Here is a 12,644-nt window from a genome sequence, read left to right as displayed (position 1 = left end):
CTGGAGTCAGACGAGATATCTAATTGAATATGGAGCCCTTTGAATCCAATCTTATGAAATTTGTCCTTTTGAAGGAAATAACCTTAAAGGAGCACACACTGCTGGATCAATTCTCTGAAGTGGATACCCTGCAGAAGTTCAGGTTATCAAAGCAACTTATAATGGAGCTCTATATCCAACTGATGGGGTACCTGAAGCCCTTTACTCAGAAGTCATGCCATACCAGCTATGACTAAGTTGCTATGACATTCATGCGAGATGCTTGCAATAACTTACTGCACAATTACGTGCTGTATTTTCGGAAAGATAACGCATGCAGTTTTTAAGGAGAGTTTATTTTTATAAACGTGCGATATGTTACAAGATATCGCTTAGTGAACTGTGCCCAGTATTCTCATTAAAAAAGAAAACCCTGAGCATATTCTTAAAACCAACTATTTAAAGCGGAGTTCCAGCCTAACCGCACACTCACCTGTCCCATGGTCCAGCGATGCGCCGTCTTCTCCCTCTCTGCTCCGCAGCGCCGGCATCACTGATGTGGGCACCCGGCTGTGACAGTTTGCGGCTTCACAGCCGGGTACGCACTGCGCATGCGCGAGTAGCGCTACGCGTCGTGATTGGCCGGCAATCTTCTGGGACCTCTGACATGTCCCAGAAGATTGCAGGGAGGGAGGGAGAGAGGAGAACTTCCGCTCAGGGCGCCGCGGCGCTCCGAGCGGAAGTGGGAGCGGGTACCTGTCAAAACTAGGTACCCGCTCCCCCCCCCCCCCCCAAAAAAAAAAAATGACATGCCAAATGTGGCATGTCAGGGGGTTAGGACTATTTAAAGCGGAAGTTCCACTTTTGGGTGGAACTCCGCTTTAAGTACCTGAGTTTGGATTGGTATCTACTTCTTTCAATCGCTGTACAGCAGAGCTTAGTCTTGGAGTGGGAAGAGCATGAAAAGGGGTTGTTTCTGTGGGCTGCAGCTGTGCTGACAAGCATGCTGATGGGGGGAGAGAGAGGAATGAGAGAGATTAAAAAATGTGTCTGCTGCTTTTCCCTCACAGTTCAATCACAGGTTGTGAGCAAGTATGAGACCTAGTTGTATTACTTTGATGTAGTAGTAGACAAGTCAGGACACCAGCCTTGCTCTGCTGCCTGGCATAGCTGAGTAAATTTCAGGACTGAATTGATGTAAATATAAATCTGTTGCCAGGTAAAATAGCTCTCGGTTATAAAACTAAGTTGCATAATGTAAACTAAACAATAATGCCCAGGCATTTATTAACTTTTTAACAGGTACACAGTCTTCTGTACTAAGAGAGATATTGTTAAAAGAAGTACATTTTAAATGGTATTTGTTTGTGTAATGTGATATTGCATGTGTAGTTCATGCAACATTTATAAAAAATCTTTAAGATTGGGGTATTCTGTTTTTTTACTCTGCACTGTAGGTGCCAATGGAAAGAAGGAAGAGGTATTTTGCTATACGCAAGGAAGCAAGAGAAGCAGCAAATGCAGATTCTGGTATAGTTATTGCTTTAACTTACTAGCTTTTGAAAGCTGAAGGAAAGTGTGTATTTCTAATACCTCTACCTAAATTTCCTGATGTCTTGGATATTTGTGATTGGATTACAATGAGTGTGTGCAGATTAACCACTTGCCGACCGCGCCATAGCCGAATGATAGCTACAGTGTGGTCGGCTTATTCTGGGAGGGCGTACAAGGATATCCTCCCAGAATCGCGCTTCCCGCACGCTCCCTGGGGCGCGCACATGGAAGTGTCCATGTGGACCCGGCGCATCACGTATCATGATAGAGACCCAATTAGAGTGGCCCTTTACCACGTGATCACTCCGTCCAATGACGGAGCAATCAGTTGTCAACAAACCGACGCATGTCCGGTTCAGTTCTCTCCTCTCCCCGCACACTGTACACAGCGATTGGTACAGCGTGCGAGGAAAGGAGAGAGACTGCAGCCCAGCTTAACCGTGCCTCAATCATGCCTTGGTCATACCTCAGTCATACCACAATCATGCCAATCCATGCCTCAATCATGCCCATCCCTGCCTCAATCATTCTAATCTGTGCCTCATATGTACCTCAATCATGCCAATCCGTGCCTCAATCATCCCCATCCATGTCTCAATCATGCTTTATTCATGCCTATCCATGCCTCATCTGGGCCCACCCATGCCACCTCAGTGCTTATCCGTGGCGCATCTCTGCCACATCTATGCCTCATCTGTCAACTCTTCCTCACCCCCCCCCCCCCCCCCCCGCATAGTTCTGTACATGGATGGAGGAGCATGTGACTCCTTCAATGTGACTGCTAAAACACGGTGGGTGCATTGCCCTATGTAAATAAGGGCTATAGGAGCCAGAAGAAGGTATGTAATACTATACTGCTTCAGGGGGCAGTATTAAAGTCATCCTGTTTGTTCTGCGTGGGGCGCAGAGGAAAGTTATGTCTTATTTCTATATAGCTTGTTTAATAGCTTAAATATATTGAATAGTTTAATTAAAGTTTTACATTACCCAAGGTTACTTTTTCTCTAATTGTTTTTGTATAACAGTGCTAAAAATGAATATGTATTGGAATAAAAGTAGTATCATGCAATATATACATATGTGTAGGCATAGGCGATGTATATGCTGTAAAATGTGACTTGAATATAAATAATTTCTCTTTCTTTCCCTGCGAAGATGAGCCCCAGTACTTATCTTCACAGTCCTACATGGCTGATAGCAGCCTGAGTGAAGAAATGAGCCAGTTTGATTTCTCTACTGGAGTCCAGAGTTTTTCCTACAGTTCCCAAGATCCGATGAAATCTCAGAAACGCAACAGAAAGAAGGTACAAAAGAATGTATTATTGAATAATTTAGTAAGGGGTTCAAGCTGATATTTCCTTTTATACATTAATTTTACAAACGTTTAAATGATCAATGAGGTCAAAAAAGAGATGCATCAAAATGTTTTATTTGCACTGTTTCGGGAATTTTCGTTATGCTGATCTAAAGGGTACCACCTTTTAGGACATGTTATACTCCTATTAAGGGTGTAATATGTAACATGGTGCCAAGTGGATCCCCCTTCTGACAGTGTGTGGGGGTCTTGCTCCCCAGCGTAATCTGGAGTTTTTTGGATTTTGTGCGGCTACAAGTTGCTTCTGCCACCGCGGTAGACAGACTTGTAGTCACCGATTGAACCCAAGTATGGTCATTACTGCACTCCTAGTCCATTGACACTTTCTCCAGCTTTCTGATGGAAAGTCTGTACCTTGGTATGAAGAAGGAGCCTGTGCATTGCTCCAAGATTCACTGATCACAGTTGCAATGACTTGCAGATTTAATTATAAATGCACATTTTCAAATGTGGGTTGATTTATAGTTTTTTGCACTTAGACATAGCCTTTAATTTCTCAGCAGTTTTTATTTATTTATTTTTATTTTTATGTGATATAACTCTCCACCAATTTCATATTAACACTATAAGGCCTCATTCACACTTGCAAATGGTTCCATTTGCGATTAGCTGCCGGAAGTTCCCTGCGATTACGGTTTGCATCTAGGGCTAATTGTTAATTGCCGTAGGAGCGATTATATTCAATCAGAAAATCTGCAGGAGCTGTCAGCTTCACATTACTTTCAATTTTTCAATTGGGTTTCCCACCCGCAGCTAATCGCAGGGAACCCCCAATGTGTCTCTCACACCTAGTCGCAAACAGTACCGTATGTCAGCGTGAATGGGGCCTAGCCCTGGACTAGATAAACACAGTTATTCATAAGCATTTTTTGTTATTTGCTAATAAAATGTTGTATATTTTCAGGACTGAGGTAAACTTAACTGGAACAATTTGGGATTTTCAAATGCTTTCAGTAGGTTGTTCAACCTTTGTATCTTTGTTTATGTAATGCTAACACTTTTGCGAAGATTTCTCTTACGTCCTCCGACAGTCGCCGCCCCTTCCCAAGTCCACACCAATGGGTATTGACCTTTGCTCCGCAGGAGTAGCTAGGCAACAAGATTTGTTAATAACAAAAGCTTTTAGCATAGACACACCCCTAGGGGCTGTCCCCTTAGTCAATACCTCCCTGCACCAGCATTCCCAACTCAGTTTGATCTTGCCTAGCTTAGGAGTAGCAGGCTTTCCTGTGCTGGGGCTTCAGTCTCAGCCTTCTACCCTTTTTTTGATTTTATTTCAAGTATTTTTTCTTTTCTTTACTAGCTGTTATTTTGTCAGCTTTAGTTTAGGGATCTTCGGATTCATGCGGAGCTGGGTCTCGTACTGGCCGCCCTGGATCCCAGGGCTGAGAGCCAGATGGATCCCCAGCCTGCCATTGAGCGTTCAGCTACGGTTCGCCCTGGCGCTATGAACGACCCATCCCTGTTCGCTGCAGGGATGCTGCCTGTGAGGTGGCTACCTCACTGGACGCCATTCTGCGGTCTTGTGCTGCGGTCCACTGCGTCCTGGCTGCGGCACTCCCTGTCATCCTGATAGCGGTTTGTCGCTTGAGAAGGCTCCCCACGCCATCCGGTACGGTAAGCACCTTCTGTGTGGTTACCATCTGTATGGGTGTTCAGTCTGTGGCTGTGTGTACCCTCATGTCTGTGTGCTGTGCGGGCTCCCTGTCAGATCCCTGTATGGATGCATGCCTTTTGGGCTGCTAGGGGGGGGGGCCCTCCCGCTCTGCTGTGAGTTCTGTGGGGCTGAATAGACAGACATGCCTAAGCGGCGACCGCTATGCGGCCCGCCATTTCTTTTTTCAAGCAAATGCTATGGATGGCCCTGTCCTGTACAGCGCTGTGTTTTGGCGCCGATTGCCGACATTTTGGCGGGCCGCGCTCGCTCGAGCACATGTCGGCACCATTTTCTTGTAGCCTCGATCCCTCAGCCTGAGCGGCCATTTTTGCGGAGCCTTCATAGGCTATAATAGTCAGCCGGTTATTGCATCACTTCCTCTTTCTCTGGGACAGCGATCGGTGGCAGCAGCCTGTTTGTGCTCTCTCCAGGTTTTTTCCTTCTTGTCCTGTCATTCCTTGCTCAGTGTTCTCTATCCCTGTGGGATCGGTGCATGCAGTAGTGTGCGGTGGGCTGCGCTCGCCGAGTGTTAAAGGGACAGTACCCCTTTTTGATTTTCATACTGTGGGCATGGATTCTCAGGATAGCAAGTTTCCCCCCGCCCTGGTGGGGGACCAGGGGGCTACTGCACCCCCCGAGGGGGCCGATCTGGCCACTGTAGTGGCATCCTTAGTGTCTCAAGTGCAGATGCTGATGGCTGAACGATCCGCAAAAAGGGCCAGGTTATCCATTTCCTCTGAATCAGAGGGCGATATGGCTGCTGGGGCTGGCGTGCCCTTCTCAGGGTCTCGCTCATCTCTGGACCTCGTGGGGTCTGAGGGGGAGGCGGAGGTGGAAGGGGTTGATATTTCTCCCCCTGGCTCGCCTGAAGAGCTTGCACTCATGGATGAGCTGATCGCCTCCATTAAGGATACTTTGCACTTGGAGGATGAGCCAGCTCCTCCTACTAGGGTGTCCTCCTTTGGGACGCAAAGAACCCGCAAATCTGCGCAGGTTTTTCCCTGCCCTGCTGAATTTCACCATACGGTTAATGAGCAGTGGCGCAATTTAAAGAAGCCCTTTACAGTGCCGAATAAATTCAAACTGCTTTATCCATTCGCGCCATCCACCGACGAGCGTTGGTGTGTGGCGCCTCAGGTGGATCACGCGGTAGCCGTTTTGAACAAAGCTACTGCGATTCCTTCTGAGGATACCCCGGTTTTCCGGGACCCTACGGACAGGAGATTGGAGTCTCTTGCCCGTCATGCCTACATGGTTGCTGGTTCTATGCTAAAACCTATTTTTGCTTCGGTTATGGCGGCCCAGGCGGTTGCCGATTGGACGAAGGTGCTCAGGCGCACCCTGGTGGCTGCTTCGGCTCCGCCTACCACATTGGCCATGGTGGATCAAATCCATCAAGGCGTCATGTACTTGTGTGATGCGGACTTGAATTTGGCTCCTTTAGCTGCACGCCTGTCTGGCGTGGCGGTGCTCAACCGTCGCCTGATATGGCTGAAGAATTGGTCTGTGGACCAATCTTCTCGCAAGACGTTGGCGGATTTTCCCTACGTGGGATCTCGCCTCTTCGGCGAGACTTTGGATACTCTGATTAAGGGTGTTACTGGGGGCAAGAGCACTCTCTTACCCCAGAATCCCAAGCACAAATCTTTCCGTGGCAAACGGAATCCCTCGTTTAGGCCCTCCCAGGGGTCCTTTCGTGCCTTTCGGTCACAATCCAAGGGCAAGCCCTTCAAGTGCCAGGGCTCCCAGAAGAAGCCGTGGGCGGGTAAGCAGAAATCCGGTCAGTCCGGTTCCACTACCCATGCTAGTTCCGCCTGAAGGGACGCCCTCACCCGTTTCTGGGGTGGGGGGACGTCTGCGCGGTTTCCTCCAACCTTGGCTGATCCGCATTCAGGACAGATGGGTTCAGGAAATCGTTCGTTCTGGTTACAAGATCGAATTTCTCTCTCGGTCGGCGGGCAGATTTTTTCCCTCAAATCTTTAGCTGTCTCCGGAGCGTTTGCAGGATCTGCACCTGGCGGTGCAGGACCTGCGGACCCAAGGGGTGGTGGTCCCGGTGCCTCATCGGGACAGGTTTCGGGGGTTTTACTCCAATCTGTTCACTGTGCCCAGAAAGGAGGGCAAGGTGCATCCGATTCTGGATTTGAAAGCTCTGAACCGCTTTGTGCGGGTGTGCAAGTTCCGCATGGAATCCCTGCTCTCGGTGGTGGCTGCCCTGAGTCTGGGGGGAGTTCATGGCCTCCATCGATCTGAAGGATGCGTACCTACACATCCCCATCTTCGAGGGTCATCAACGGTACCTTCGATTCGCCATTGCGGAGGAACACTACCAATTCGTGGCGTTACCTTTCGGTCTCGCATCGGCTCTGCGGGTTTCTACCAAGGTACTGGCGCCGGTCCTGGCCCTGTTGCGGGCACAGGGTGTTGCGGTCTTGGGGTATCTGGACGATCTCCTCATACGGTCAACTTCCAGCCAGGGCCTGATGGCCGACCTGTCCACCACGGTGCAGACTCTGCAAGAGTTCAGTTGGACCATAAACTTTCCGAAGTCGACTCTGTGTCCTTCGGTTCGCCTTCCCTATCTGGGGATGATTCTGGACTCTGTACAGGCGAAAGTTTTCCTTCCGGAGGAGAAACTCCGGACGCTTCAGAACGAGGTCGGGGCCCTCAGAGCCAACCACAGCTCGTCCCTCCGGACATGCATGAGATGTCTGGGGTTGATGGTCTCAGCCTTCGAGGCGATCCCCTTTGCCCAGTTCCACACGCGGGGTCTCCAGGCGGAGATTCTGGCGAAGTGGGACGGGCGTCCGCAGTCCTTGGATCTGCGGATCTCGTTGAGCCACCGCACTAGACGGAGTCTTCTGTGGTGGCTCCAGTCCCCGGCAGTGTCGGGTGGCAAGTCTTTTCGTCCTTTGCTGTGGACGGTGGTCACCACGAATGCCAGCCTGACGGGCTGGGGTGGTGTCCTGGGCAATCTTTCCGCCCAGGGGACATGGTCGGAGGAGGAGTCCTCCCTTCCGATCAACATTCTGGAATTGCGAGCGATAAAGCTTTGCCTTCTGCAATGGTCGGAACGGCTTCAGGGCCGACGGACAATGCCACCGCGGTGGCCTACATCAACCACCAAGGGGGCACCAGGAGTGCCCGAGCGGCTCGGGAAGTAGCCGACATTCTGTCTTGGGCCGAGACGCACGTCCCGGCGATAACGGCAGTTCACATTCCGGGGGTGGAGAACTGGCAGGCGGATTATCTGAGTCGCCAGACCCCTGGACCAGGGAGAATGGTCCCTTCACCCGGATGTCTTCCAGATGTTGTGCGCGAAGTGGGGTTCCCCAGATGTAGACCTGTTTGCGTCTCGTCTAAACAACAAGGTGGAAAGGTTCGTGGCAAGGACGCGCGATCCTCAGGCAGACACCTCAGACGCGTTAGTGGCGCCCTGGCATCAGTATCGTCTGATGTATGCCTTTCCACCGATTCAGCTGCTGTCCAGGCTCCTTCGCAGGTTAGCCTCGGAACCGCACACAGTGATTCTGGTGGCACCGGACTGGCCTCGCCGGTCTTGGTACGCAGACCTCGTAAATCTGGCAAGTCTACCGCTTCGAGCAGACCTTCTGTCTCAAGGGCAGATATTCCATCCAGCTTTACAGTCGCTGGCTTTAACGGCCTGGCTGTTGAAAGCCAGGTCCTGAAGGACAGAGGTCTCTCCCCTGAGGTCATTCCCACTTTGATCAAGGCTAGAAAAGCCTCGTCGGGAAAGATTTACTACCGTACTTGGAAAGCGTACTTTGCCTGGTGTGAGTCCAGGGGGTTTTCCCCTCGCTCGTACTCGGTGTCCAGAGTGTTGGCTTTCCTCCAAACTGGAGTGGACCAGCGTTTGGACGCCCTGACGCCCTGTGGCGTCAAACTCGTTGATTCGCACCTTTGTTCAAGGGGTGCGCCATTTGGCCCCTCCGCGGAGGGAGCCTTTGCCTCCGTGGGACTTGAACCTTGTTCTGTCCGCGTTGCAACATGCTCCCTTTGAAAAGATCAGGGAGATCTCGTTGCCTCTGTTGTCCAAAAAGTTGGCCTTTTTGGTGGCGATCACTTCGGCTCGCAGTGTGTCGGAGCTGGCGGCTTTGTCCGGCAGCTCTCCCTACTTGGTGATCCACAAGGATAAGGTGGTCCTGCGACCTATCCCGTCCTTTCTGCCGAAAGTGATCTCTGATTTTCACCTTAATGAGGAAATTGTCTTGCCTTCGCTCTGCGCGAAGCCAAAGCATCCTAAGGAGGTTGCCTTACATTCATTGGATGTTGTCCGGGCGATCAGGGTTTACCTGTCGTCCACTAAGCCTTTTCGCAAGGCGGATTGCCTCTTTGTCCTCGGCTGCGACTATCGCCAAATGGATTAGACAAACCATTGTGCAGGCCTATGCCTTGAGGGGGAATGTCCCTCCCTTCCCTGTGAAAGCGCACTCTACCAGGTCTTTGAGTACGTCTTGGGCTTACAGGCATCAGGCTTCTGTGGCCCAGGTGTGTAAAGCGGCGACTTGGTACAGCGTTGCACGACCACGCAATTGTCTGTTAAAGTAACGCAGTGCCGAATCACAAAATAGGGCCTGGTCAGGAAGGGGGCAAATTCTTCCTGGGCTAAAGTGGTTAAAGTGTATTTAAACACTAACAATACATTTCTCATATTTGCACCTCTAAAAATACAAAAATGTTTTGGGTAGGAAAAACAAAACAAAAAAAGTAGAACTCCTTCTAAATCAGACTTCCTCTTTAACGTTTTGGAGGCATTTAAAGAGAATGTAAATGGTAAAACCACATACATTTGTAATGCATCCAATTAATAGGACCTCATTTACAAAAGAAAATTGTTTGATTGAAATCTGTGAGTTGAGGTAAGGCCTCCGTCTCTTCTTCATAACGGGGAGGTGTTTTGTAGTTCATGGGGATAACAGGGAAAAATGCTATCTGATAACAGTCCAGAAATCTCATAGTCATGTAATTGCCCATACTGGAAGGATTTAGCAGGAGTGGTAACAAACTCCTGCTAAATCCTTCCAGTATGGGCCATTACATGATCCATTCCCTCCCTTCCCTGGCAAGCTGGTGATGGGGGTTGCTTCCACTCACCTTTTGTGTTTGCAGAACTTAAGTCTGGGATCGACTGGGCTGAGGGCTCCGTCCCGCTCTCTTGCTGTCCTGTCCTCCTGGCTGGCTTTGTAGCGCTGTCCTGTGATATATATATATATATATATATATATATATATATATATATATATATATATATAAGCTTCATTTATTATACTTATTAGGTTTAATGTACTTTTAGAACGATCATGCTCTTGTAGAGAGTGAGTAGCGCTGCCAAAGGCAGTCCGGTAGATAGAGGGTGGTGTGGATCAATACTACTTTTTTCAAATATGTCCTACTAAAATACATTGGGAAACAAAATAGTTATGTAAGCATTTTGTGTGTAGCATGCCAGCAAACAAGCAACTTACTTAAATGATTAGCTACATGGGAACCATTGACTTTGCCATCCGGGTGGATCTGGAGGTGAAAGCCAATGCCTACTCGGCTATACAAGCTGCCAGTCCTTCGCCCTGCTGTGCTCCACAGGAATGTCCTGAGCTCTGATGCCAGGAAACATGCTGGAGATAGGGAGGAAGAAGAGGTTGCAGGGGAGGATGGGATGGTTCTCTTGACGTTGCTGGAGCCCTTGGCAAGCTTTCCTTTAATTTTCTTCTGCTTGGGGGCTGCTGCTGATTCTGAGGTCCAAAGGTTGGTGGTGGCTAGTAAACATAATATGATAAAAAAGAAGGAAGGAAAGCTTATTCTTCCAATGAGGGGTATCCCAAGAGCATTTTGCTGCCCCGGTGGCTCCTTCAGCAGCAGCCAGTTGGCGAGTCAATGGCTATCTTTCACTGAGCCAGAGGCTTGATGTGTGCGTGCAGAGATGGTAGGCATGGCTCAGTTCTAGTGAGAGACCCAACCTGCACACTGGCACTGCTTGAGATATTTATAACACTGGTGATCTCACAGCTAGGATGTCTGCCTGCAGCAGCCAGATCAAGGAGGTTTCTTCTTCTACATGGCTTCCATCGCAGTGTTCTGCATGCCCAGAGAGCAAGAGGACTGAGCATCTGAAAGGTTGCTTCCTGTGCTGGGACCAGAGATAGAGGGACCTGGACCTGTTACTGTGTGTGCCTACAGCCAGGGAGAACCCATTAGAGTCTGAATGCTGGTGTTGAGCCTTGACTAAATTCCTGAGGACAGCAGACTGCTTAGCACTCTGGATGACATGCACTGTATTCCAGGATTAAATAGTGATTTAAAGAATGCAGCACAACCCTCCATTCTCTATGTAAAATCCTAACAGGTGCAAAATATATACAAGTTTAAATGTGTAAGTATTTCACCTAATGAATAGTGGTGAAAACCTCCTCAACTCACAATCTTATCCCATACCTAAAATTTTATATATTATGCATAAATACAAACTCAAACAACAGTGTATGAGTAAATATCATTAAGTGACAAGGTCAGTGGTGGCAGAACCCTCTAACTTACCTACTAACATGTACTGATTTCGCGATGCTGCTCTGAAGACACTAGTCTTCTATCTTCCTGTGTGCCCTGCAGATGAGATGACGTCTGCATGGGGTGAGGCTCAGAGAGACGCCCAAGCACCGCCCCTATGACTTCGGCCGTCCTGGACCAATTACAGGACAGCAATCGTACAGTGGGAGTGTTCGGGGCGCATCGCTCTGCGCCCCGAGGACACTCTGAAAGGATGCCAATCAGCTTCAAAGAAAGAGACACATGATATCAAAACCCCCACCCCTCTCCATAGCCAGCAATGTGTCCGGTGCCCCGCTCCCATTAACCACTTTACCACCGGAGGATTTTCCTGCTTTACATCCAGGCCACTTTATGCGGCACTGTACGACTTTAACTGACAATTGCGCGGTCATGCAACGCCGTACCCAAACGAAATTTAGGTCCTTTTTTCCCCACAAACAGAGCTTTCTTTTGGTGGTATTTGATCACCTCTGTGCTTTTCATTTTTTGCGATATTAATAAAAAAATGCGACAATTTTAAAAAAATAACAATATTTTTCTACTTTGAAAGTTAAAAAATATCCAATATATTCAATTTTTGTCATATATTTAGGCCAAAATGTATTTAGCTACATGTCTTTGACAAAAAAATTCTCAATGAGCGTATTTTTAACCGCTTTAAGACCGGAAGATTTTACCCCATTCCTGACCAGGCCATATTTTGCGATTCGGCACTGCGTTAATTTTTACCCAAATTAAACTTATGTCCTTTTTTTCCCCACAAATAGAGCTTTCTTTTGGTGGTATTTGATCACCTGTGCAATTTTTACTTTTTGCGCTATAAACAAAAGAAGAGCGCCAATTTTGAAAAAATAACAATATTTTTCACATTTTTTTTATATGAAATTCCCCCCAAAAAAATGTAAAAATCAAATTTTTTTAACATTTTAGGCCAATTTGTTTTCGTCTACATATTTTTGGTAAAAAATATAGCAATAAGCGTATTTTGATTGGTTTTTGCGCAAAAGTTATCGCAGCTACTAACTACGGAAAATTTATGTCATTTTTATTGTTTTTTTTTTTTAACTAGTAATGGCGGCGATCTGCGTTTTTTTTTTTTGCGGGACTGCAACATTGCGGTGGACAGAACGGACCCTTGACTGACATTTTTGACACTTTTGGGGGTACCAGTGACATTACTACGGTAATCAGTGCTATAAATATGCACTGTTACTGTAAAAATGGCAGGGAAGGTGTTAACTTTTATTGGTGATCAAGGGGTTAATGTATGCCTGGTGCTTACTAACGTGTGTGGGGGGAGGGGACTGTGTGACACAGGCACAGATCGCAGGTTCAGCTATGCTGAATCCTGCAATCTGTCCCTACCTGTCACTTAGGAGATCAGCCCGCTTTGTTTACACAAGCGGGCGGATCTCCACACTCGATCCCCGACGATCGGGGAAGAGCGGCGGTGGTCTACGTCGCTGGACGATAACGAACCACTTTGCCACAGTAGGCTCAATGTGAGCGGTC

General features: G+C 48.2%; 1 protein-coding gene across 1 annotated transcript in view; it reads left to right on the top strand.

Moving 5' to 3' along the window:
- PRKDC (protein kinase, DNA-activated, catalytic subunit) overlaps positions 1-12,644 on the top strand; it is a 1,165,045-nt gene that overhangs the window by 498,260 nt on the left and 654,141 nt on the right. The window contains exons 45-46 of the mRNA XM_082258689.1: positions 1,437-1,509; positions 2,689-2,837. Coding sequence (XP_082114815.1) covers positions 1,437-1,509; positions 2,689-2,837 — 222 coding nt within the window. The remainder of the gene's footprint in view (positions 1-1,436; positions 1,510-2,688; positions 2,838-12,644) is intronic.

This window comes from Pelophylax lessonae (assembly GCF_965119305.1).
Source record: "Pelophylax lessonae genome assembly, chromosome: 5".
Lineage (NCBI taxonomy): Eukaryota > Metazoa > Chordata > Amphibia > Anura > Ranidae > Pelophylax > Pelophylax lessonae.
Note: the sequence above shows the minus strand (reverse complement) of the source record. Positions and strands in the feature narration are given on the sequence as shown.